This window comes from Saccopteryx leptura, chromosome 1, assembly GCF_036850995.1.
Source record: "Saccopteryx leptura isolate mSacLep1 chromosome 1, mSacLep1_pri_phased_curated, whole genome shotgun sequence".
Lineage (NCBI taxonomy): Eukaryota > Metazoa > Chordata > Mammalia > Chiroptera > Emballonuridae > Saccopteryx > Saccopteryx leptura.
This window is the reverse complement of record NC_089503.1, coordinates 305,473,646-305,495,799: the sequence shown is the minus strand read 5'-3', so window position 1 is coordinate 305,495,799 and position 22,154 is coordinate 305,473,646. Positions and strand designations below refer to the sequence as shown.

Sequence of the window (22,154 nt, the reverse complement as noted above, 5' to 3'; positions counted from 1 at the left end):
CACCCCTTCCTCTCTGTCTCTCTCTTCCCCTCCCACAGCCGGGGCTCCATTGGAGTGGAGATGGCCCGGGCGCTGGGGATGGCTCCTTGGCCTCTGCCCCAGGCGCTAGAGTGGCTCTGGTCGCGGCAGGGCAACGCCCCGGAGGGGCAGAGCATTGCCCCCTGGTGGGCAGAGCGTCGCCCCCTGGTGGGCGTGCCGGGTGGATCCCGCCCGGTCGGGCGCATGCGGGAGTCTGTCTGGCTGTCTCTCCCCGTTTCTAGCTTCAGAGAAATACAAAAAAAAAAAAAAAAGAAAAAGAAAAAAAAAGAAAAAGGGGCCCTGACCTCTTCTTCTTTAGTAACTAATTTATTTGTGCCATGAGATTAAAATGGTTGTATTTAGTCAGGGGCACTGATCTTAGCAATTAGTGTGTGCTTGTGCCATGAAAAAAAAAAAAGTTGAAAATCACTGTCTTAGAAGCACAGAATCAAGGGTTCTGAAGGACTCTGGAGATCACTTGGACCAATTAGGGCAAGAGTCCCTGGATAGCTCTGAGTCCACCTGAGCAAATGCCAAGTCTCCTGGTCAGCAAGCACAATGAGTAAGTGGCAGAGTGAGCTTCCAGGGTGTGCTTCCTGGGACCCAGTCCTGAGCATTCCCTGAGATGGCTGGGCTTCTTAAAGATTGAGACTCTGTCCAGGCCGATCCCCCTCACAGTGAGACACGAGTGATCCACATTGCTGTTGCTGATCTGAAATGGGCAGGGTGGGGGAAATCTGCTTTCACGATCACCCCTGCGGCTCCCTGAGGGCACAGCCGGGAGGGGCTGCCTACTTGGCATTCCGTGACTGGTGTACCTGCAGCAGAGAGGAGGCCTGACTTCTGTTCGGTTCTGCTTGGCTGCCCACCGCTCTTAATCCTGATTTAAAGGCTGGCAATGCCACTGCATGTTAAGGAATGGCACCTGTGTCTGCCAGGCCACCCTCCGGCTCCTTCTTTCTTAGATTCCTCTGCTAGGAGTGGGCGGAGCATGATGTTGTACAGGCAAAAACCGGGTCTCAGTGTGACCTGTCACACACTCAACCTCCTTTAACGTGACTTTGGATCTGTGTTGAGGGTTCCCACGACCCAGGAAACAACAAAGGATTCCTGTGGCATTCCAACATTGCCTAGTGGTCCCTCTTACACTAGTCCCTTCCCTGTGTTAATTCTCAGAGGCTTGGACCACATACAAGGAGGTGGTTTCCTGATGTACCAGAAGCACAGCACTTGCTGTGGCGTCAGGCATGGTCACAGACCTGGATGCTGAGCTCTCTTTTCTGATGAAGTGAAGACCATGTTTAAGATCTCGAATGCACTGGATGGCTAGCCACTGAACACCAACTCTACAACAGCCTGAGAAGGTGTAATCAATACACATTTATACGTGCATAAGGACGCTGGATGAGGACATCCCTTCATGCCTGGGAGCTGGTTCAGAAAACCTTATCCTAGATCTCCTGGATCCGATTGTCAAGAAGTGGGATCCAAGTGAGTCTCTTTTGGAACCGTTGCCTTGGCAACTTGGCTGCTTCTTTCCACTGGTTGGAAACCGCTAGACTCTACACAAACACTGGGGTCCTACCCGAGGAGAGGTTCTGAGGTCTCACACCAGCCAAGTTTTATGTTCATGAAACAACAAATACAATGAGCCAGTCCACAAAACCACAGCTCAGGCCCCTCCCCCGAGCAACCGGGAACAGCTTTATAGGTTGGCCACTGTGTGTGTGAGGCTGCATGTTGGTACGTGGTAATTTCATATTGGTTAAAACCAGGCCATATAGATCGTTACATATAATATTTTCATTCCTAGGCTATGAATGCTATATTTAATTGCAATTAACCAATATGAATGTCTTAGTGAATATGCATGCTGGGAGAGGTACAGATTTGCATAATGGGAGAGGTAAAATTAAAGGTCAGATGTGGATAGGGAAATACGTTAATACCTGAACTACAGGAATATGTCCATGCAACACAGCAAAAGTCAGAGCCGTCCAATGGCGGGTCTCAGGGTGGACAGATGGATATTTATGAGGAGTACTGACAACCTATAAACAAATTGAAGTTATTTTCAAAATGTGACCTTCACAGTACTTAGACTAGCAAAGCTGACCAATCTGTGGCTGGGCACGTGATCTAAAGGTGTACGAAGGACATCCTGGAAGGTGCCCTGGGGAGTACTGGCGATGTGGGGTGGTGAAAAATACTGACTTCTTTGCTTTTCATCTGAAAGCAATTAAATGGATGGCTTCTGAACACCTCTAAGGGCCTTGGAGAAGCTGTAATGGTGGCTATAATGAGCCAGCTCCCCTGCCTGTCTTCTCTTTCTACTTAAGGAAAGGTGGTGGTTCTGTGAACTACAGCATGCTAGGTAGAGTGAGGGGCCTCTGCTATGGCACCCACACCTTTAGGGGAAATGCCTGGTGGCAGCAAACTGTAGGGAAGGGGAGGTCTGCTTCAAGCCTTTGAGTCAGGAAAGACTCCCACTCATCTGACAGAGGACGTCACCCTCTGGTCACAGCTCACCCACACTGTCCTCATTTCACTCTTTTGCCAGCTTCCTGGTTGACATAGACCCTCAATGTTTCTGGAAACTGGGCATAAAAAACTTCCCTGAAAATACCATGAATGAGCCAATTGATGTTGGTCTTTTGATATGGGGGCCTCAAAACAGCCCTGGCTAAGAGAGTGGTGCTGGGCCGCTGAAGGTCGGGGTGCTGCAGGACTAGCACCCACACATGGTTTTTCTTTCAAGAGTTCCCGGGGCCCTATCACCATGATGCCTGTTTCACTCAGATCAGCTGAGTTCACTCATCTCCTGCCGGGGGAGACTTGAGCTAGGAGCCATGGGATGCACTTGGGGGCGGGGGTCAGAACCAGAGAATCCCACCAGGACCCAAAGCTGAGGAGCCCTTGCGGGGTCTGCGTGGTGCTTAGGGATCCACAGTGGATGGCGAGGAAACTTGTATGATCCAAAATGGTCATGGCTCCCAAACTATGTTTGTTGCTCGCTTTCCTCAGATGAATATAAAACTCACTAAAACCCCCAAAACCAAACAAAAAAAGGCCTCCAAACCCCACAATACTAAAACTACAAGAGCATCTAATTTTGGGCTACAAATGTTTCCCAGGGTTTGAGTTAGGGCTGTGGCATGCCAATCTTCCCAGTGTTCGAGGCTGCCAATATTTGTCTTAAGAGCGGGTCTTCAGACAGCATTGAACATGGTCAGAAAAGTGTGATTTCACCTATCAGAACCCTTGCTGGGGGAGGAAACCAATATTAACTGAGTCCCAAAAGTATGCTAGGTTCTCTCTGGATTTATTTCTTCCCACAACTATCTGACATGGGTGTGATTTGATTATTCTCCCATTTTGCAGATGGGGACACTGAAGCTCAGAAAGGTTAAACCACTTGCCAAAGCATAAAAGCAAGTCACTAAAGTGAAGACAGTTTCAGAATTTGAACCCCAGTGTCAAATTCCAAAGCCCGTGGGGTGGGCTTTCTGCTGTAGCACACTGCCGCAAGGAAGCTTGGCAATTAGCTTTAAGACCTGTGGCTTCAACTCAGCCAACCAGGTGAGCCAATCAGTCTTTCATGGGGGAGGAGGAGCCACCCCTCAGCTCTGGGAACACGGTCCAGCTCTGATTTATGCAGAGGGAAAGGGCTGCTGGCTCCAGAGGGCTCTCTCTGCTCTGATCCCAGAAGCAATGGGTTAGCAGTAAGAATCAGAGACTAGGTACAGCCGAGCCAACAAAAAGCTGGTGCTCCCTGTAGCTTTAATAGTTGTTTTTAAGTGAAATATTCATGTTTGGTAGCTTCTTCGAAATCAGTGGGACTGGTGGCCTTGGGAAGGAGGAACCCATCAGCTGGTCTGAACTATTGCTGGACTGAGCGCCCTGCCCTCAGCAGTGGCTCTCGGGAGAAAAAGCCCCCCTCTTTGCTCGCCTTCCCTTGGGGACTGCCAGGCCAAGGGGTCCTGCAGCCCTCTGCACCCTCACCTCCACATTCAGGTCAGCTCCGGCATCCAGCAGCATCTGAACCATCGCCTCGTCCCCACGGACGCAGGCGTACATCAGGGGGGTCATGCCCTGCGGTGAGTTAGAAACCAGAGAACGGAGGTTTACCAGGTGGCTGTGTCACTTGATAACAAACGGAAAGTCTTACTTTTGTTTAGGAGGCTATGTCTGTACACAAAATCCAGCACACAGTCCTCCATATTTTGAAAACCAAAGTGGAGGCAAGAAGGGACCATAAATTGCATTTTTGTTGTTGTTGCATTTATTGTTGCTGAAGTTGGGAGGGTTTTCATTTGCCTGTCTTAGGGTGCAACAGACCTAAGAGTATTGCTGAAGCAAATGGCTGATTTCAACTTACAGCTCTTAGGAACTTTCTGGATTCTGCAACAACAGCCCCTAAGCTATCTAACTGACAAACACTGTTTCCTTGACATTTTTTCTTTCTCAATATAACAAGTGTCATCTTCACTCTATCCAAGATACTGGTCGGTGTCAAGGGAAATCAGATGCCTCTGAGCATGCCCCCATCGCTGACATCTAGTCTGACATTATCATTTGTAAGCAAAAGGCAAAAAAATTCCACATTTGCCCAAACAAACAAAATACCACAACCAACAGAAGGAAGGGATGAGTTTTTCAATAAACAATGTTATGAAGGTGGCTATGTGGGGAAACACTCAAGTAAGAAGAACCTTATCTGATACCATCCAGTAAAATCATTTCTAGCTTGATTAGACATATAGAGACAAAATTAAGACCATATAAGACATGTAGGCATAAAAGTAATAAAAGAAATCACAAAGGAAAATTATGACAGCATTGAGGACATAAAATTGAAAACATAAGCAATAAATTGAGACTGTCACATAATAAAAGGTTAGATGCTTAATATATAAAGAGCTCTTCTAAGTAAATAAGAAACACAGTAAAGAACAGGCAAAAGATAAGTAAAAGATTAATAGGGAACCCATATGTAGTTGGCAGATATGTACAAGGAAACAATTTCTGGAAAAGTAATTTGAGATAAAAAACCTTAAGAAAGGTTGACAAGTTTGAATAACTCTTTCCACTTTTAAGAATTTCCCTAATGAAATAATTAGGGATTTGAACAGAAATTGATGTTAGTTTATTTAGCTCAGCATTATTGATACATGTAACTAGAAACAACCTAAATATCTAACAACTGAAGTGCATTTAACTGAATAAATAATATGACCATTTTAAGTAGCTGTTAAGAGAGGTTAATAATATTTAACAATATTAAAAAGTACCTTTATATAAAATATTAAAGACAACAAGATATAATAAAGCCCTATTTTAAAAAAATTATATAAATAGTGTGTGTGTGGGGAGGGGAGGGCTCTGTGGCGTTGCTTGAGAAAATAATTAGCTGCTATCCCTTCCCTGGAACTCACTGCATGAGCTGCTCATGTGATGAGCAGCTCTATCTTCCCTGACACTTTCCATGTGGGGCTCATGCTAAAGGCAGCTCCCTGATTTGGCAGACCCAATCACCAACCTTTCACTGTACCTCAGTGTCAGAGACTTGGGGGACAGCTGCCTATTTCTGAGGTTCCTCCTAGGGTCCCCCAGAATGACTTTTGTATATCATAAACATACCCTGAAAGTTTGGTGAGAATCTGCTTGGACTTGTTCTGCGATGCAGTAACAGAGAGGCCAGCAGAGAACTAATTTTAACCATATTGGAAGAAGAACTTGAAGGACACATACTAAATATAAACATGATGGTTATCTGGGTGATGGCATTATTTCCTTTCTGGAATAGGCCTATTTTTCTCTATTTTCCATTTCAGCTGCAATGATCACATGCCAGCTTCCATAAAGATGAACAAGGGTATTTTTACTTTAAAAACTAAAAAAAAACCCAACCAAAAACAAAAACAAAACCCCCCACACAAAAGAACAGTCACCCTAAGTCACCAGTAGGGGGAGCATCTGTCCAGTGTCTGCTATTGCTGTTTCCACCCTGCCCTGTGGCAGTGCTCGTGGTGAAGGTGGGAGTGCATGTTCAGACACTCAGAGGACTTCGTACCTGTTCGCTCATGGTGTTGATCCCATCCGGCCCCAGAAGAGACACCGCCTGCTTCACTAGGTCCGTCCGCCCACAGTTAAGCATCCGGAAACCCAGGTCCTGCTTAAACTTCGCTTCGATGGCCACTGCGTCCAGCTTCCGAGAAGCAAAAAAGCAGTCGTCCGCCCTAAGGAAGGGAGAGATGGTCAGCTGGGCATACCGGCTTTCTCTGGGACTGGCCTGGAAGGCCACAACAGTTAGGTAGCATCAGGAAACTTTGCATTTGTTTTTTTTTTTTTTTATTCCACTGCCTGTTCCTACTCTTCTGTTAAAATGTGGATGTCTTGATCTTTTGTCCTTTATAACTGCGTGGGGCTATCCTGCCCTCTGTGTTCCCACAGCATCCTGAGCAAAGTGTAATATTGGCTAATATGTCCTGGATGTTTACTAGGGGCTAGGTACTATGCTAAAATCTTTACATGAAGAGTGTAATCCCCACACAACCCCAGGAGGTAAGTACTATCACTACCCCCATTAACCATGGGGAAACAGACACCAATAAAGGACTTTGTCCAAGGACACACAGCCAGCAAGCAGGGCACTGGAATGTGAACCATGGCAGTCTGGAGAGCTGGCCTCAGTTTCTACTATGTCACCTGTACCCCTATTTACCTATTTGCCTCTTTCCTTGTCTGACTGCCCCTCCAGGCTGGCGACTCGGAGAGAGCAGGGACCTTACCTAGTGTGTCTCTGCATGCCAGTACAGACAATGCCCAGCACACGGAGGTGTTAGAAAACATGGAATGAACACAGGGCGGGTGGATTCTCTACATACACAGCAGAAGCATGGCAGAGAACTGGTGAGACAGAGTGAGATTACATATGGCAAAGGGCCTCAGAAACAAACCCATCCAGCCAGGCAGAGCGAGAGGTCAGGGAGGGGAGGGTAGAAATATCAATGGGTCCCAAAAGGTAATGTAGACTCAATTTGTAAAGAATGTTACTTCCTTCTCATGGTGAACTGATCAATCACGTATTGAATTGAATCCCCAAGCATTTATTGAGCACCTGTTTGCAACAAGTTCTGCTCTGGGTGCTGAAGACACAAAGCTAAACATGTCATTGTCCCTGTCCTGGAGCCCAATGCCTGAAGGGAGAGGGCAGAGGCATTAGCCATTATATCCCCATGTGGTAAATGCAATGATTGAGGGATCGAATATATGTACCAAATAGAGCCTAGGGAACACAGCAAGCCTTCCTGGGGCAGGTGAGCCCTGAGCTGTGTCTTAAATAAGGAGATGATAGCAGAGAGGACAGAAGAGCTTTGAGCAGGGCCGGTGTGAGCGAAAGTATGGAGATGAAACATGGCAGGTGAAGTGAGTATCGCAATTCAGGTTTCAGTGTTTCTGGAATCTAAACGCATGGGCAGAGCATCAGAAGCTGAGGCTGAGAGTGGGGCTGGGTTACAGGGGAACTGACTTAATTCTTAAGGCTCCAGACTTGATCCTTAAATGCCACTGAAAGTTTTTAAGCAGGTAGGGGAATAGTATGGTTGGATGGCCAACTCTGGGAGAGACTGGAGGGTGGGTTTGCGGGGAGCCACCCCTAGAAGTAGAAGCCATGTGGGCACTAAATGAACTAGCTGAACAGATGGAAGAAGCCACCAATGACAAAGAGAAGTGACAAGGGGCTGAGGGAGGCTGTGGTTGCTGGGATGGAGCAGAGGTTGTGGGTTCCGTCTTCTCTGCAGGCAGGTGCCCATTCCTCAGACTCTGGCCCTGAGGCTGGTGAACCACTCTCGCCCTGGCTGCCGGCGGCCGTCAGCGCTGTCCCACACCCCTGCCCGTGCTCCTCTTGCTAATTCAGAGGATGGAACTGAGGAAAGGGGCCAGGTGGTTCCGCATTCCTGCCTCTAACTAACCCACTTGGTGGCATATGGGGGGGGGTCACCTTCTTTTTTATCCTTGGAGGAAATGAGAGGGGCTATCGTTTCAGAAAGTTTATGGTACTCCGACTCCAGCTAAGCAGTAAATCTAGGACCTAGGGCAGTGGTCCCCAACCCCTGGGCTGCGGACTGGTACCGGTCCATGGGCCATTTGGTACCAGTCCGTGGGCCATTTGGTACCGGTCTGCAGAAAAAGAATAAATAACTTACATTATTTCCATTTTACTTATATTTAAGTCTGAATGATGTTTTATTTTTAAAAAATGACCAGATTCCCTCTGTTACATGCGTCTAAGACTCACTCTTGATGCTTGTCTCGGTCACGTGATACATTTATCCATCCTACCCTAAAGGCCGGTCTGTGAAAATATTTTCTGACATTAAACCAGTCCGTGGCCCAAAAAAGGTTGGGGACCACTGACCTAGGGAGAGTACCTGAGGAGTGAACCACAAGGAGCCTCAGGAAGTGGGTGGGATGGGTGTGTGTACTCAGCCCTTCATTGGGTTCCTGAGGTATCTCATTCATCTCTGCTGACGGAGGAGCCGACCTGAAATAGGAGCCCCGTGGTAGGTAGGATAGGATAGGTTCTCAATAGGGGACATTAGGTGTCTGCTTCTGGGCCGGGCAGGAGGGGGGGGGGTGCTGATGCAGTGGAGATACACTCCAGAGAACCCCGAACTTGGTGTTGGTAGGGATCTAATCTGCACACATGCTTCAGCAGCTGTGTGTCGAGTCAGGGTCCAGGGCCTGTGTGTATGAGAGCCCAGGGAAGAACTAAGAAAGGTATTCAGGGGCACATTGTAGATCAGGACCCTGGACACCAAGATTAAAGACTGCCCAACACTGCTGGAAAACTCTCCAGGGAAGCCTGAGAGCTCTGCAGGTGGCGGGGAGGTTTGGAGGATGCTGGGCCCGGCTGTAGGCCATGGCATCAGCATCCATGGTTCAGACTTCTGGGGCACAGAACGGGGCTCTATAGGCCTGGTCCCAGGGCTTTGGACTTGGGACTCTTAGAGCCAGGGCTCCAGATTTAGTGAAGAAAAAATACTTTAGCAAATACTGCCGGAACAGACTTGTACTAAAACATTATTCACTGTTTATCTGAAATTAAACTTTTTTTATCTGGGAAAAGGCAGAGCCACTTGCCACAACCCTAAAAACAAACAAATAAACAAAAACCACGAGAGGAGACCATGGATCTCGCTGCAGTGTAGACAGCCCCCGTCTCCAGGGAAAGAGGGAAGACCTTTAGAAGCAAAGGTGCTGTGAATTATCATTGTCACTGAGTCTGCCATCTTCTCTTTCCTGTCTGCTGTCCCCAATGCTTGACTGGTTCTCTCCAACAAGCATGTGTTTTCTGGAGTCAGGCTAAATTCCATGGGGCCGGATAAATGTTACTGAGCACCTACTGTGTGTGGTTACCAGACAAGGGGGCTAGGAGGAGGGAGATATGGACCCTGCCCCATGCTCCCTGAGTTCCTAGACTACTAAACAGATAATTCCAAGAACATCAGAAGTATTTACCAGCGAGGGAGGTCCTTGGTTTTAATTAGAAAGAGACAAGTGGCAAGAAAATCACCATAGCTAAGATGGTAATGATAAAAGTTGTTATTATAGGAAGCTGACATTTATTGAACACTTACTATTAACATCTAAGTTCTTTCTATGTATTAATTCATATGATTTTTACAATAAGCGTGACTAGGAACCCCATTCCTGAAATGAGGATATTTCCCAAGTCATAGAGCTGACAGAGTCAGGACTTCACCCAGCTCACTGACACCCGGGCCGGAGCCCTCTCAGTGGGAACAGGCATTGCTCCATGGTGCTGGTGTGCCCCCACAGGCAACTTTCCACTAGAGTGCATCTCTTCCATGTCTTCTAGACCCTCAAATTTAATATGTCCAAAATGGAACTTTTTATTAACACGCCCATCTCTCACCCTCCAAACACGTCTCCCAGTAATCCCATCTCCATAAATAGCACCACTGTCCACCCAGGTACTCAGGCCAGAACTTTCTCTCACACCATATCCATCCCATCAGCTGTTGATTTTTGTCATCCAAAAGCCGTAATTCCAAATCTACCCACTTCTCTCCACCCCCTCAGCAGCCAGACCCTGGTTCCAAACATCAGCATCTCTTGCCTGGGTTACTGCAGTCGCCTCCTAACTGGTCTTCCTGCTGTCACTCTTCTCCACTTCCAAACTGGTTTCTCATACAAGGGAAAAGTAAGCTGAAAATGTGAACAGGACCATGCCATGCCCCTGTGAAAACCCTTCAGTGCCTTCCCGTGTAATGAGAATAGACTCCAGCTTCCCATGCACGCAGGGCCCGTTTAGGGTCTTACCACGCTCTCCAACCTTTTCCTCCCTCCTTCACTCTACACTGCAACTGCCCTCTTCTCTCCTTTCAACAGGCCAAGATCTTTCCTGCCTTGAGGACTTCGCTCCTGCTGTTCCCTCTTGTTGAAATGCCTTTCCCCTGGCTCTTTGGAGGGCTGGCTCCTTCTCACCCCTCAAGTATGAGCTTGAATGTCATGTCCAAAGGAGGCGTTCTCTGCCCAGCGCATGTGAAGCATATGCTCCCCTCCTTTACGCCCCCACCCCCAGGCCAGTCTCATCCTTTCCCCCATAAGCACCTTCTAGTACCTATCCTGTGTGCCGAAAGCACGGGGTTGTAATTACGCACCACGCACTATGCATTCTTGAGGCCCCAGGAAACGTGCTTATCAAGAATTCCCTTGGTCATACAAAGTAAGTAACGGTTCTGGTTACTGAGTTTGACCAGCCAGAGCAGGCAAACAAGCAAGCAAGCAAGTAAGAAACATTTCCCATAAAACATGGCTTTCTGTTCAACTGGGTTTGTTAGAAAATTGAACTCTGCAAACTTAATTCCTGGAGCGTTCCTGTGAACACAACACAGAGCTCCATTGATGAGTTCTTGAAAGTCTGTGAAGGATCTGCCCCCAAAGTCCAACAGGTGCCCTCGAAGTGCAGGGCTGACTTATGCAGAAATCTATTAAGCCAGCCACCTGGGGCTTCATCGGAAGGTGATCAACTTTGTGGTTTTCTCTTCGAGTGGCTTTCAGAGATGTCATAAAAAAAATCTGATCAATTTAAGTAAGAGGTTAGCTACTGAGGTGGTCAATTCCTCTGATTTCTCAAGGGCTCCAGCCCCAAGAGCTGGCTCAATAGCTTTCACTACTTTGGGGGTGTGACTTCAGAAAGATGTTTTCCAGGAGGCCGGGTGGCCTGGGCACAGCATGGGAGGCGTTGCCTTTTCTCCCTCGGGGAAGGGGCTGGTGTGGGGGTGTGTGTGGGGGGGCTGATGCATGCTGCTGGTTACTCAATCCACTCCAAGTGACAAATGCAAACTGGTGAAGCTCCAGACACATTTTATTCATGTATTAATTTTTTTTAATAATTTTATTTTTAATGGGGCGACATCAATAAATCAGGATACATATATTCAAAGATAACAACTCCAGGTAATGTATTAATTTTTAATGCAAGCACAGAACTTATGAGCATGATCTCTGGTTCCCAGCTCTGCCATTTAGCAGCTCTGCGATCTCGGGGCAAGTTACCTCTTTGTTGTTCCATTTTCTCACCTGTAAAAGGAGTTTAGCCATAAAACCTTGGGTGTGGATTAAATGAGTAATCCACGTGCAGGGCTTTAGAAGGGTACAGAGGTTGGCACACAGCTCTCCTTAAAAGTTAGAGATTTCACACTGTAATCATGATTATAAATGACAAAGCAAGGTACAGACTGTATGGAGAGACTACACTCTGTATGGAGGAAGCAAATACAAGAGACAGAGAGACTAAAGAACATTATAGTAACAGCGCTTCTTAAGATCTCAAACCAGATACCGTGTCTAACAAATTCCACCAGGATAAAGGCGGCTCTTTTCCCCGTGGGGGAAGCCCAGCCCTTAGGAGGGTTTTGCAGGCACACTAAGTGATGACAGAGGTTGGGGAGGGATGAGGAATGGGAGTCACACTTGATGAAAGCACAGTTTCTGGAACAATCCAACAAGCAAGAAAGGGCAGAGCCTCTCGGGGTGCAGAGGGCCTGCCCTGCCAGGCTTCTAGCCCTCTTTCCTCCTCCCCCACGAGACCAATCCTGACACCCCACCCACATCTACCCCTCTTCCCAGTGCTAGAAGGAAGATGGCAGCTCCCAGGTTCCCTGAGCACCAAGCCCAGTTAACTCTAGCAAGGGTGTGGGCTTGTAAGCTGGGCCACCTGAACTCGTCACTTGGCTCTGCTCTCACTAACTGGGAAATGTCTTACAGGTTACTTAACCTCCCTTATGTATGGTGTAAAGCCAGTGGCCAGGGCCACTATCATGGCCACCTGACCCATGCAGGTTCGCATTGGATACAGACAGTCGGTAAAGAAACAACGGAGCCAAAAACTGATGGGCCATAGTCTTTAATCCTAGCTTGCACCCAGCGGGCAAGTAAAAACACACACTGGGCTCCAAAACCCACTCACATTCAGTGCTCACAAAGCTACTGACTTATCCAAGTTTCCTAGAATCAAAGGTTTCTAGCTCACCAGACTTATTCACCTCTGTTCCCCATCTCCTTCCTTCTCCCTGCACAAACTGTGCACAAACTGGCTTCTCACTCAACACTCCACCATCTTGGCTCCTTCTCCTGGCCTCCTCCATGTGGCCTTTCTCTGCTCTCCTCTGCTCTCTCCTCTAATGCTAATAATCCCAGGAACCGAGAGAGCAAGCTCCTGTTCTGCCCCCACTTTATAGTGTAGATTCATAACCTTTAATCCAATATACAAAATAGGGGAAATCTCTAATACAAAGTCACTTCTCTGAGGCATGATTGGATTGTACCACTCCACATCAAAAAGGGTGGGAAAGGCTTAGTCCTAAAACCAAGCCCTAGGCTACGAGGATCCTGCCTGCCCACAGCCCGCCCCCAACACACATTAACATCACCTGGGCGACGGCTTCCACATGGGCAGCACCATTTTTAACAAAATGAGCATAATATATTTTATCTGCCCAACATATGGCATGGAGACACTAACGTTACACATTTTACTTATCTAACAGATACCTAGCACTTACCCTGTGCCAGGTATATGATAGGCTTTTTACAAATATTAGCTTGTTTAATTCTCAGGATAACCTTATGAGCAAGACATTATTATTGTCAACCTATTGTACAGATAAGGAAAATGGGGCCCAGAGGGGTTGATGAACTAGCTTATTGTCACACAGCTCATAAGTGGGAGTGAGGATCTACACCAAGGCAGTCTGGCTCCAGAGTCTGTCTCACTAACAACTCTGCACAGCCTGGTTCTCTGCACATGCTGGAGATTTCTGGGCTTCAAAGGGACTTCTCATGCATGATTCTAGATCTGCACCCAAAAAGGTCTAGACAGTACCCATACCATGACCTTCCTCATCAGTGATAAAAAAAAAAAAAGCTACACTTAATTGTATGCTCATTATGTCCAGGTACTGTACGAAGTGCCCAACAATTTCCATCCCTTTAATCGATCCTCTGCTTGAAGCTGCTGTTATTATTAGTCCCATTCTATTAGCATGGAAAGCAAGGTTCAGGCCCGAGTGTCTCACACCAGAGCCTATGCACCTGTTGTGGGCAGAGCTGAGTGCCCAAGACCAGAGTTCACATCCCCGTTTGGCTTCTTACTAGCTACGTGGGCAGGTAACTTACCCTCTCTAAGCCTCTGTTTGTGTCCCCATCTGCAAAACAGGGATGACATCAGTAGGACTCAGTGTCTGTATCTGTGCTGAGGATTAAAGCCAATAACACATCTGGACCACTCAGCACAGGGTGTGATAATAATTGCCTGATACATGAAATGCATGCTTATTACTATACATGATTATTTTCTAATTGTAGGTCTGCTTCTCAGGGATTTAATCAGGCCATCTGGAAGTCCCTACCTCCCCCCATCCTCCAATCACACAAGCCTCCAGTCCCCCAGCAGGTCTTTCTTGTCCCCAAACCATTGTGGAGCCTGGCTCTGGAGCCAGCCCTCCCTGGGGCTGCCTGCTGCGCCCTGGGATGGCTCTTCTGTCACTCCCATGGCTCCTCACTTCCCTTTCCCTGTGTTTCTGTTTTCATCCATTTGGGCCTCACCAGCAGGCTGGCCACCCGGGATCGGGCAACTTCCAAGGCCCCTGTCAGAGGCAGCATCCTGTGGGGATGGTCAAGGGGGCGGTGAGGGGAGGAGCCCCATTGCCCTGCTCACAGCAAAGACGCCAGATGCCGGAGCCCCCCACTGCAGGACGCTGGCTGAGGTATCTGGTCATCGTGGGGATGGCTAGGAGAGGACGCAGCCCCCCTCTGTAGCCTGGGCCCTCACGACCCATGATTTGGTTTCCCAAGGCTAGTGGGCAGATTTGTTATCTTGGAACCGAGTAGAGATCTTAGCAATAATCAGAGGCATAGACGTATTTACAAACAGTTTCCCTAACACACTATTGATGATGATGATGATGATGATGATGATACATGACACTTCTCAATAGCTTTCCATGTGCTAAGCATTTCCCATATAATAGCCTACCCCATCTTCAAAATAACCCCGTACACTGGGCCCTGCTCTCTTCATTGAACAGATGAAAAACCTGTCAAACAGCGCATAGGTGGTGGGGCTGGCATTCGATCCAGGCAGTCTGACTCCTGAGCCCATACTCCCATCTTGCTTAAACCTTCATAGGAACCCCAAACAGCAGGTTTCAGCATCCCCATTTCACAGATGAGGAAACAGAGCCCAAGAGCGGTTAAGTATCTTACCCTAAAGTCACTGGGCTCCTTCTCCTTCCATTTCAACCCAGACCTTGCTCACCTCAGTCTAGGCCTTAAGTAAGACTTGGGTTTGTGTGTATTCCCGCACTGTCCCAGCACAATTCCACAGAACTCAACATGATTGCATGCCTGTTATATGCCACACAGTGGGGATACAGAAAGGCCAATGGGATAAGGCTTCTGCCCTGGAGAAGCTCAGAGGCAAAGGGAGGTGCCATAATCCATTCATTCCCATGTATGTGTTCAGTGAGCACCAGCTATAGGCCAGGCTCTGGGTCAGGTGCAGGGGTCCAGCAGCAAGTGAGCCCGACAGGGACCCTGCCCGCCCAGGCTGTCATGGAGAAGCAGACCAAGCAAGCTGTTTAGCTACTTAGGTGACTATGTATTATAATTGAAAACGCAGATGCCTAGGAAGGAAAAATGAGTGTATAACACCAACTCAAAATAATAATTAAGGATCAAGTTGCCAGCCTCCCATATCTCTTCCTGGGCACACCTGAGAGATTTATGGTATCTGGGAGCAGGCAGCAGTGCTGGTTTCATTTATCTAGATCCTCAGGAACTCCCTGGAGTGCGGCAGGACCAACCATTGATGCTCAAGTATAACCCAACACAGTTTATTCCCTTGTAGTAAAACCACGGTAAAGTTACCTATCTCTCTCTGGGCTCCCACTTCCTCATCTACAAAATGGGACAGCAGTACCTATTTAAGGTTTTAGTGAGGAATGATGAGATGACGCATACGAATCCATTCTTGCTCTAGTGGGGGCGCTCTTCCAATATGGACAAGTACTAGAGAATGTGGGATGTGTGATACTATGAGTTTCCAGAAGATTCAGGCCTATGTTAGCCATCGAAACACAGGAGAAACATTATAGGCAGTCAACACCCCCACCACCTATTCAGGGACTCGGGGTAACACTGTTCGTTGTGAAACAACACCTAAGCCAGGGGTGGACAACAGGGCTCATCTCAGGCAAACTCTGATTCTTTGGTACAGCTGATCGGAATATGGTGCTCAGGAGGATTCTGAGGCATGTCCAGACTTTGCCAGGAAGGAGGAACCCTACGGAACAGTTCTGAAAGCAACCAGTAGGGTAGGAATAGGACCAGTGGTTTTAAGTCATGACTGCACCTCCCATTAGCTGTGTGACCCTGGATAAATCACATTTCCACTGGCAGCCTGTTTCCCTATCTATAAAATGGGGGTGTTGGGCTAATCAGGCATAGACATTCTCAGAGTTTGTCACATGCTTTCTGGTGCTCATGGACCGTTCTGTCCTATAAGTAGCTTTTCTCCCTTACTCTACCCCAATATTTTAGCTTCTCTGTTTTTGCTCTAATTCTATATGACTACTGTGATCCAGAGGGTCACCTGGAAAAGAAATGTGTGGCAGTGAGTGCTATCACCCAACGTCCACTCTCCACCTCTTCCTTATGCTACTGTGCAGTCGCCTGCCCTCGTGGAGTTTTGGCTGGGCACATGGTGGTCCAGCTAGAGTTTACCTTTGCCAGAAATGAGGACATTGGAAAAAGCAGCCATTCTGATCACATCGTATGTCAGACAGTGTGCAAGGAACACTGAGGGCTCCCCTACTCAAAATATTTTATGGGTTTAATAATAACAACATTAACAACAGGAAACACATTTAGCACTTGTTGTGTGCCAGGAACTATTCTATTATATATATATATATATAATATATATTGTTGTGTGCCAGGAACTATTCTATTATATATATATATATATATATATATATATATATATATATATATACACACACACACACACACACACACACACACACATACATATATAATTTTACATATACATATAAAACCGATACATATCTGTGTAAGAGTGTGCATGCACACTCATTCACATATATGATCTTACCTAATTTTACTTTGACCCTAGAAAAGTTTTCTTCCCCTTTCAGATGAGGAAAGGGCAGCACAGAGAGGCTAAGAAACCTGCCCCAGGTCACACAGCCTGCAAATAGTGAGGCTGAGATATGAATCAGGGCATGCTGTTGCTGGAGCCCTGCCCCCCCCCCCCCAAACACCACAGCCTCTCTGTGCTACCAAAGGCCTCTATGTTCACAGAGATTCTACTCAACTCAACTACTTCCTGGGCAAGTTCTAGATGCCAGGTACTGGGCAGGGGGTCAAACATAAATTCCCAACCACAGGCTTCAAGTTCAAGGCCCTCCTGCAGTGGCCCCGCTGGAAAGTTCCCCATCTCTCAACCATCTCTCCTTTCTCACCATTCCAGCCAACGAGGCCTGCTTCCCCCTCCACAGGTGCGCTTGCCCACCACGCTCCTGCCCGCAGGCCTGGTGGGCCCCTCACTTCAAATCCTCTCTCTGTACACTGCTTTCCTTCAAGTTGTGTTCTAGACACATGTCCCGTCGAACAGCTTCCCACTCGCAGGGTCCCGGAACGTTTAGTGCTGACAGGAAGCACTCAGCTCAGCCCCTGGCCTTCTTCAGATAGATGGGTGAACTGGGAGCCTGAGAAGGTTAGCGGATCGTAGGGGTCCATGTGTGTTTTGGAGTAGAATCCATGTCTTCTTCTCAAGTCACTTAGCCGGTCTCTCCATGGATACCTTTAGGCTTGTGTAGGGCAGTGGTTTTCAACCAGCGGTGATTTTTGTCACCCAGGGGACATTTGTCAATGTCTGGAGACACTTTTGGTTGTCACCACTAGGGAGATGTTACTGCCATCTAGTAGGCAGAGGCCAGGGATGCTGTTAAACATCCTATTATACGATGCACAGTACAGCCCCTCCCCCCCCACAAAGAATTATCCAGCCCCAATGTCAATAGTCCTGAGATTGAGAAACGCTGGTGGAGAGTGATAACATTTTTTTGCATCATCTCTTATATATCAAGCAGTTCCCATTACATGATTCTGTAAGTGTGACAGCAAAATGGTGTCTTCAGAAATGAATCGTGAAATGGCTTGTCATAGGGCCTGACTTGTATACAGGCTCCCTCGCCCCACTCTCAATATGTTTTCTCAAGAAAGCCAAATCCCCTTACACAGACTTCAAGTCTCCAACTGATATGTTTCTTTTTCTTTGGAGTGTCAAAAAGATGCATAAATTGAGACTTTTGTGCTGAAGCAAGATCTCCATGCAGCTTTCTAAGAAAACAAAATGCATATTATTGCAGCAAGTGGGACATGTGATGCTTGTAAAGTTCCTAGGAGAAATCTTTGTCCAAAAATTGTGCCCACGTGCTGCTTCATGCTGCTACTAAAGCACAGAAAAGAGCCAGCTCATTAAACCGGCCTCAGCGAAGGTAAACAAAGGGTGATTCCACATCCTCCTCCTGGCCAATCTTTTCTGCCTTGTGAGAGATGCTAAGGAGAGGTTTACTCCTTAGAAGTAAATGCCAGTTAGTGGCAAAGCTACTGTGTCTGCCATCTCCCACAACAGAAATTCTGGGTCTATTCAAATAGGTGAAAAAATAAAAAGATTTATCTCAAATGCAAAGGCTGCAAACACCAGGAGACTGAAACTAGTATGTTCATATCTGAATGTGTTGTCATGTTCTTTTGAGTAGAAAATAATGAAGCAGCATTGTACATCTCTGGATTCTGAATCATGGCTTATTTCAAGAGTTGACATAAGGCCTATCCTTAGAAAAAGGAGTCACTCTGATTTTGGCAAGCCCTTAATGAATATCCCTTTTTGGCACAGACTGGCTGTTGTCCTCCAGAATCCTTTATCTCCTTTATGTATTGTAGGACCTGAATTTTTAGCTGGGTACATGGCTTCCCAGATAAAGACTACACTTCCCAGGTTCCTTTACAGCTAGACATGGCCACATGACCACAGTGAAGGGAAATCATGTGTGCAATCTCTGGGGCATGCATTATCCTTCTACTTTCCCTCTTCCCACTAGATGGATGTAGTCTTGTTGGGTGGGGTCAACCATATTGGGCCATGCAGAGGAAGGTGTCACCTATAGGATGGCAGAGCAACAACAGGGAAGGTGCCTGGGCCCCGAACTTGAAGTTGCCATAACAGCCCAGGAATCCTTATATCTGGATTGTTACATGAGGGAGAATTTTAAACTTCTATTTTATCCATGCCACAGGTATTCTGCATGTCTGCCATAGCTAATGAATCTATATTATAGTTAATCCATTCCATAAATGGTTTTTAAATTGAAATCAATTCAGTGAAACACACAGGAATTGCTAAGTATAGGGTGGCTATTGTGCTAGGTGCTAGATATTCAAAGATAAACATACACACACCATCTTACAAGGAATTCTAGGAAGAACAGATGCTGTTTTTAACAACAATTTTCACAAATAAATATACCAATTCCTGAGGTTCAAGGGCAAAGTTCTCATGTTATAATCCCCAAATGCATTCCTAGCAACTCCAGTCCCATAAAATGCCCTCTTACAGGCCCAAACATTTTTTATGTAAAGGGCCAAATAGTAAATAAATATATATATTTTCAGCTTTGTGGGCCATACAGTCTCCGCTATAACTCAACTCTGCCACTGCGATGCAAAAGCAGCTGTAAACAATACTAAACAGAGGGGCGTGGTGGCTATTTACCCGTACAACTTTCTTTACAAAATTAGGTTGCAAGCAGTTACAGTTTGCTGACCCCTGATCTATGGTAAAAGATTTAAATAGGATAGTATTCTCTTTGGGATTTACAAGAAACACAGGATGTGAAAAGCACTGAATTTTTTTTTTTAAAGCCTATTTAATTTTTTTTAAGCCAGTGTTTCCCAAATGTATTGAACTACTTAATACATATTTATTTTTATTTATTGATGGGATTAAAGTAGAAGAGGCAAGACCATAACAACAGAAGTAGGCCTACACAGAGTAGCCTTGGGTCTCTGGAAACATGAGGAGGAGTCGAGCCTAGGCGTGGCTGCCTGGCCCTTTAGAAAAGTCACAGAGGCAGAAGATGGGAGCCAGCTGGGCTGCGTGGACTCAGGACACAAGCTACCAAGGCACAAGAAGGGCCCTTGGGGAAAGAAAGCAAAGATAGGTAGGTGCCTTAGGAAAGAAGGGGCAGAAGGCTCAGGCATGCTCAAGGAGAGAGAGCATGTCCACTTACCACTTATTCAACTAATGCTTAGTAATATCTCAGAACTGGCCTTTGGAATGTGCTATTGCCAAGACCAGCTAAATAACTCCCGTTGTTAATGAATTATAAGAGGCACACATAAGATGTAGAGTAAACCAGTGACCACCTACGGACTCAGTGCCCAACCAGCTGAAAAAATAAAGTGCTACAAATACACAGGCCTCTCTGTACACCCCTCCTGACTCCATTATTTCTTCTGTCTTCTTGAGATTACCGTCTCTCCTGAATTTGACATCATCCCCATGCATGCGTTATACTGTTTTATTATATACTTTTGGAATTTCTAAAAATATATGGACTGTCTTGCATGTTGGTAAACTTTATGTGAATATGAGCGTACTATACAAATCTTGTCTCAACTTGTTATTTATTTATTTTTTGGGCACAATATTATGTGTCTGGGATTCGGCTGTGTACTAGCATGTAGATCTATTTCATTTATTTTTATTGGTACTTGGTATTCCAAGTATGAACATACCATAATTTATTTATCTAGTCTGTAGACAGACAGTGTGTCTCTCTTCTTCTTTTTACTTATTTTGCTATTACAAACACTCCGTCTAGGACCAGCTTTGTACATGTCTCCTTATTCCCATATGGAAGAGTTTCACTAGGGTATTAGCCTGTGAATACAATGAGCTGTTTTCTAGTTTACTTGGAAGAGAATTCAGGATCCCTTCCAGGGGGATTTTAACCCTTTGAGTAGTACGAATGTTCATGTACGTCCTCGTGCCTCCTGACCATCCAGAGTACGATTGATTTATTTTTAAAATGTGTAAGGCAACATTAAAAAAAGGTAAATGTATATTCTTCTTGTTTCTATAAATTGGTTATCAAACATACATGATTTTAAGTTAATAAAACTGAAACTAATTTTTTTTGAAAAAAAGAATTTACTCCTGGGAGTCAGTGAGCATGAAAAAAACTTATTACTCAAAGGGCTAAGAGTTATCACTAGACTGTATCTTTGCTCAAATCTGACATCAGCAACTGTAATTTTTTTTGCCAATCAAATGGGTATGAAATGCATACTGGGTGTGGTTCCGACTACATTTCCAGAATTACCAGCCTATATTTCTCAGAATATTTCCATGTTAAGTCTTCACTGGGATCTCCAGCGCTGGACAATGATGACAATGCTAGGTTGGCATGGGGACTGACACGCATCCGAATTCCTCAGACGAGCTAAGTCTGTGGCCCTTGTTTGCAAGTTACTTCCACACTTTCCAGTGCTGATTCTTTGACTGCAGCTACTTTTTTAGTAGAGAGAAGTTGGCCTATGGAGTCATACAGATTGGGTTCAAATCCAAGATGGGGCACAGCTTCCATGTGACTGTGAGCAGGTCTCCTAACCGCCCCCCCCCCACCAGCCTTGGTTTTCTCAGGTGTGAAAAGGAAAATAAAGTCCCCCATCCGGCTGGAGGATAACCGAATGGAGCAGGGCATGAGAAGCAGCCAGCACAGTTCTGGCCCATGTAGGTTCTCCATGGTTAGTTCCCGGTATAACCTTATAAGATACAGGAGAGAACATGAACCAATGCTCCACTTATTCCCTTTATCTTCTTCTTCTTTTTAATTTATTTATAGTGTTTAGAGAGAGGAAGGGAGAGAGACAGAGAGAAACACTGACCAGATTCTGTACGTGCCTTGATTGGAGATTGAACCAGCAACGTTTGTGTATCAGGACGATGCTCTACCGATCCAGCGATCTGCCAGGGCTTCCCTTTACCTTCTACATGCCTCAGGTTCCCCCACAGACAAAAGTGGCATCCATTTGCATATCTAATGTCAGGCCACAAAATCAAATAATCAGCAGAGCTAGAAAGGACTTCGGAGATCATCCAGTCCAATGGTCCCTAACCTTTCATAGGTGATTTAATGTAAGTTCACCTGTGTGGACCACACAGCACCTTTGTTGTGGCTTGAACATAGTGCTTGGAACTGAGCACATGGCTTTGCAGTAAGTACTAGTTGCCTGACTAATTGCTAAGGGGAGATGATATTCTTGTGTAACTAATATTTTTAAGTAGAGTTTGAGAGGTTTGCTGGCAGATGAGTAAATAAACACATTGGGCAGAAATTTAACAGACTCAAGAGTGGGCCGAAGAAAATAAAAAGTCTCCACTGCTGTGGAAGCCAAATCCCATATGGCAAACAACACACCCTCAACCTGCTAGCCTGAATCAGAAGTCCTCATTT

At 46.2% G+C, this 22,154-nt stretch overlaps 1 protein-coding gene across 2 annotated transcripts in view; it reads right to left on the bottom strand.

The window, feature by feature from the left end:
• The window catches only part of ABTB3 (ankyrin repeat and BTB domain containing 3), a 297,599-nt gene that overhangs the window by 36,123 nt on the left and 239,322 nt on the right, over positions 1-22,154 (bottom strand). Inside the window, exons 5-7 of one of the 2 annotated variants that reach the window (XM_066358225.1) lie at positions 6,092-6,257; positions 4,021-4,110; positions 1,968-2,069 (exon numbers count right to left, since the gene is read on the bottom strand). In XM_066358225.1, the coding sequence (XP_066214322.1) occupies positions 1,968-2,069; positions 4,021-4,110; positions 6,092-6,257 (358 nt within the window). The remainder of the gene's footprint in view (positions 1-1,967; positions 2,070-4,020; positions 4,111-6,091; positions 6,258-22,154) is intronic. The other variant, XM_066358226.1, reaches the window with a different exon arrangement.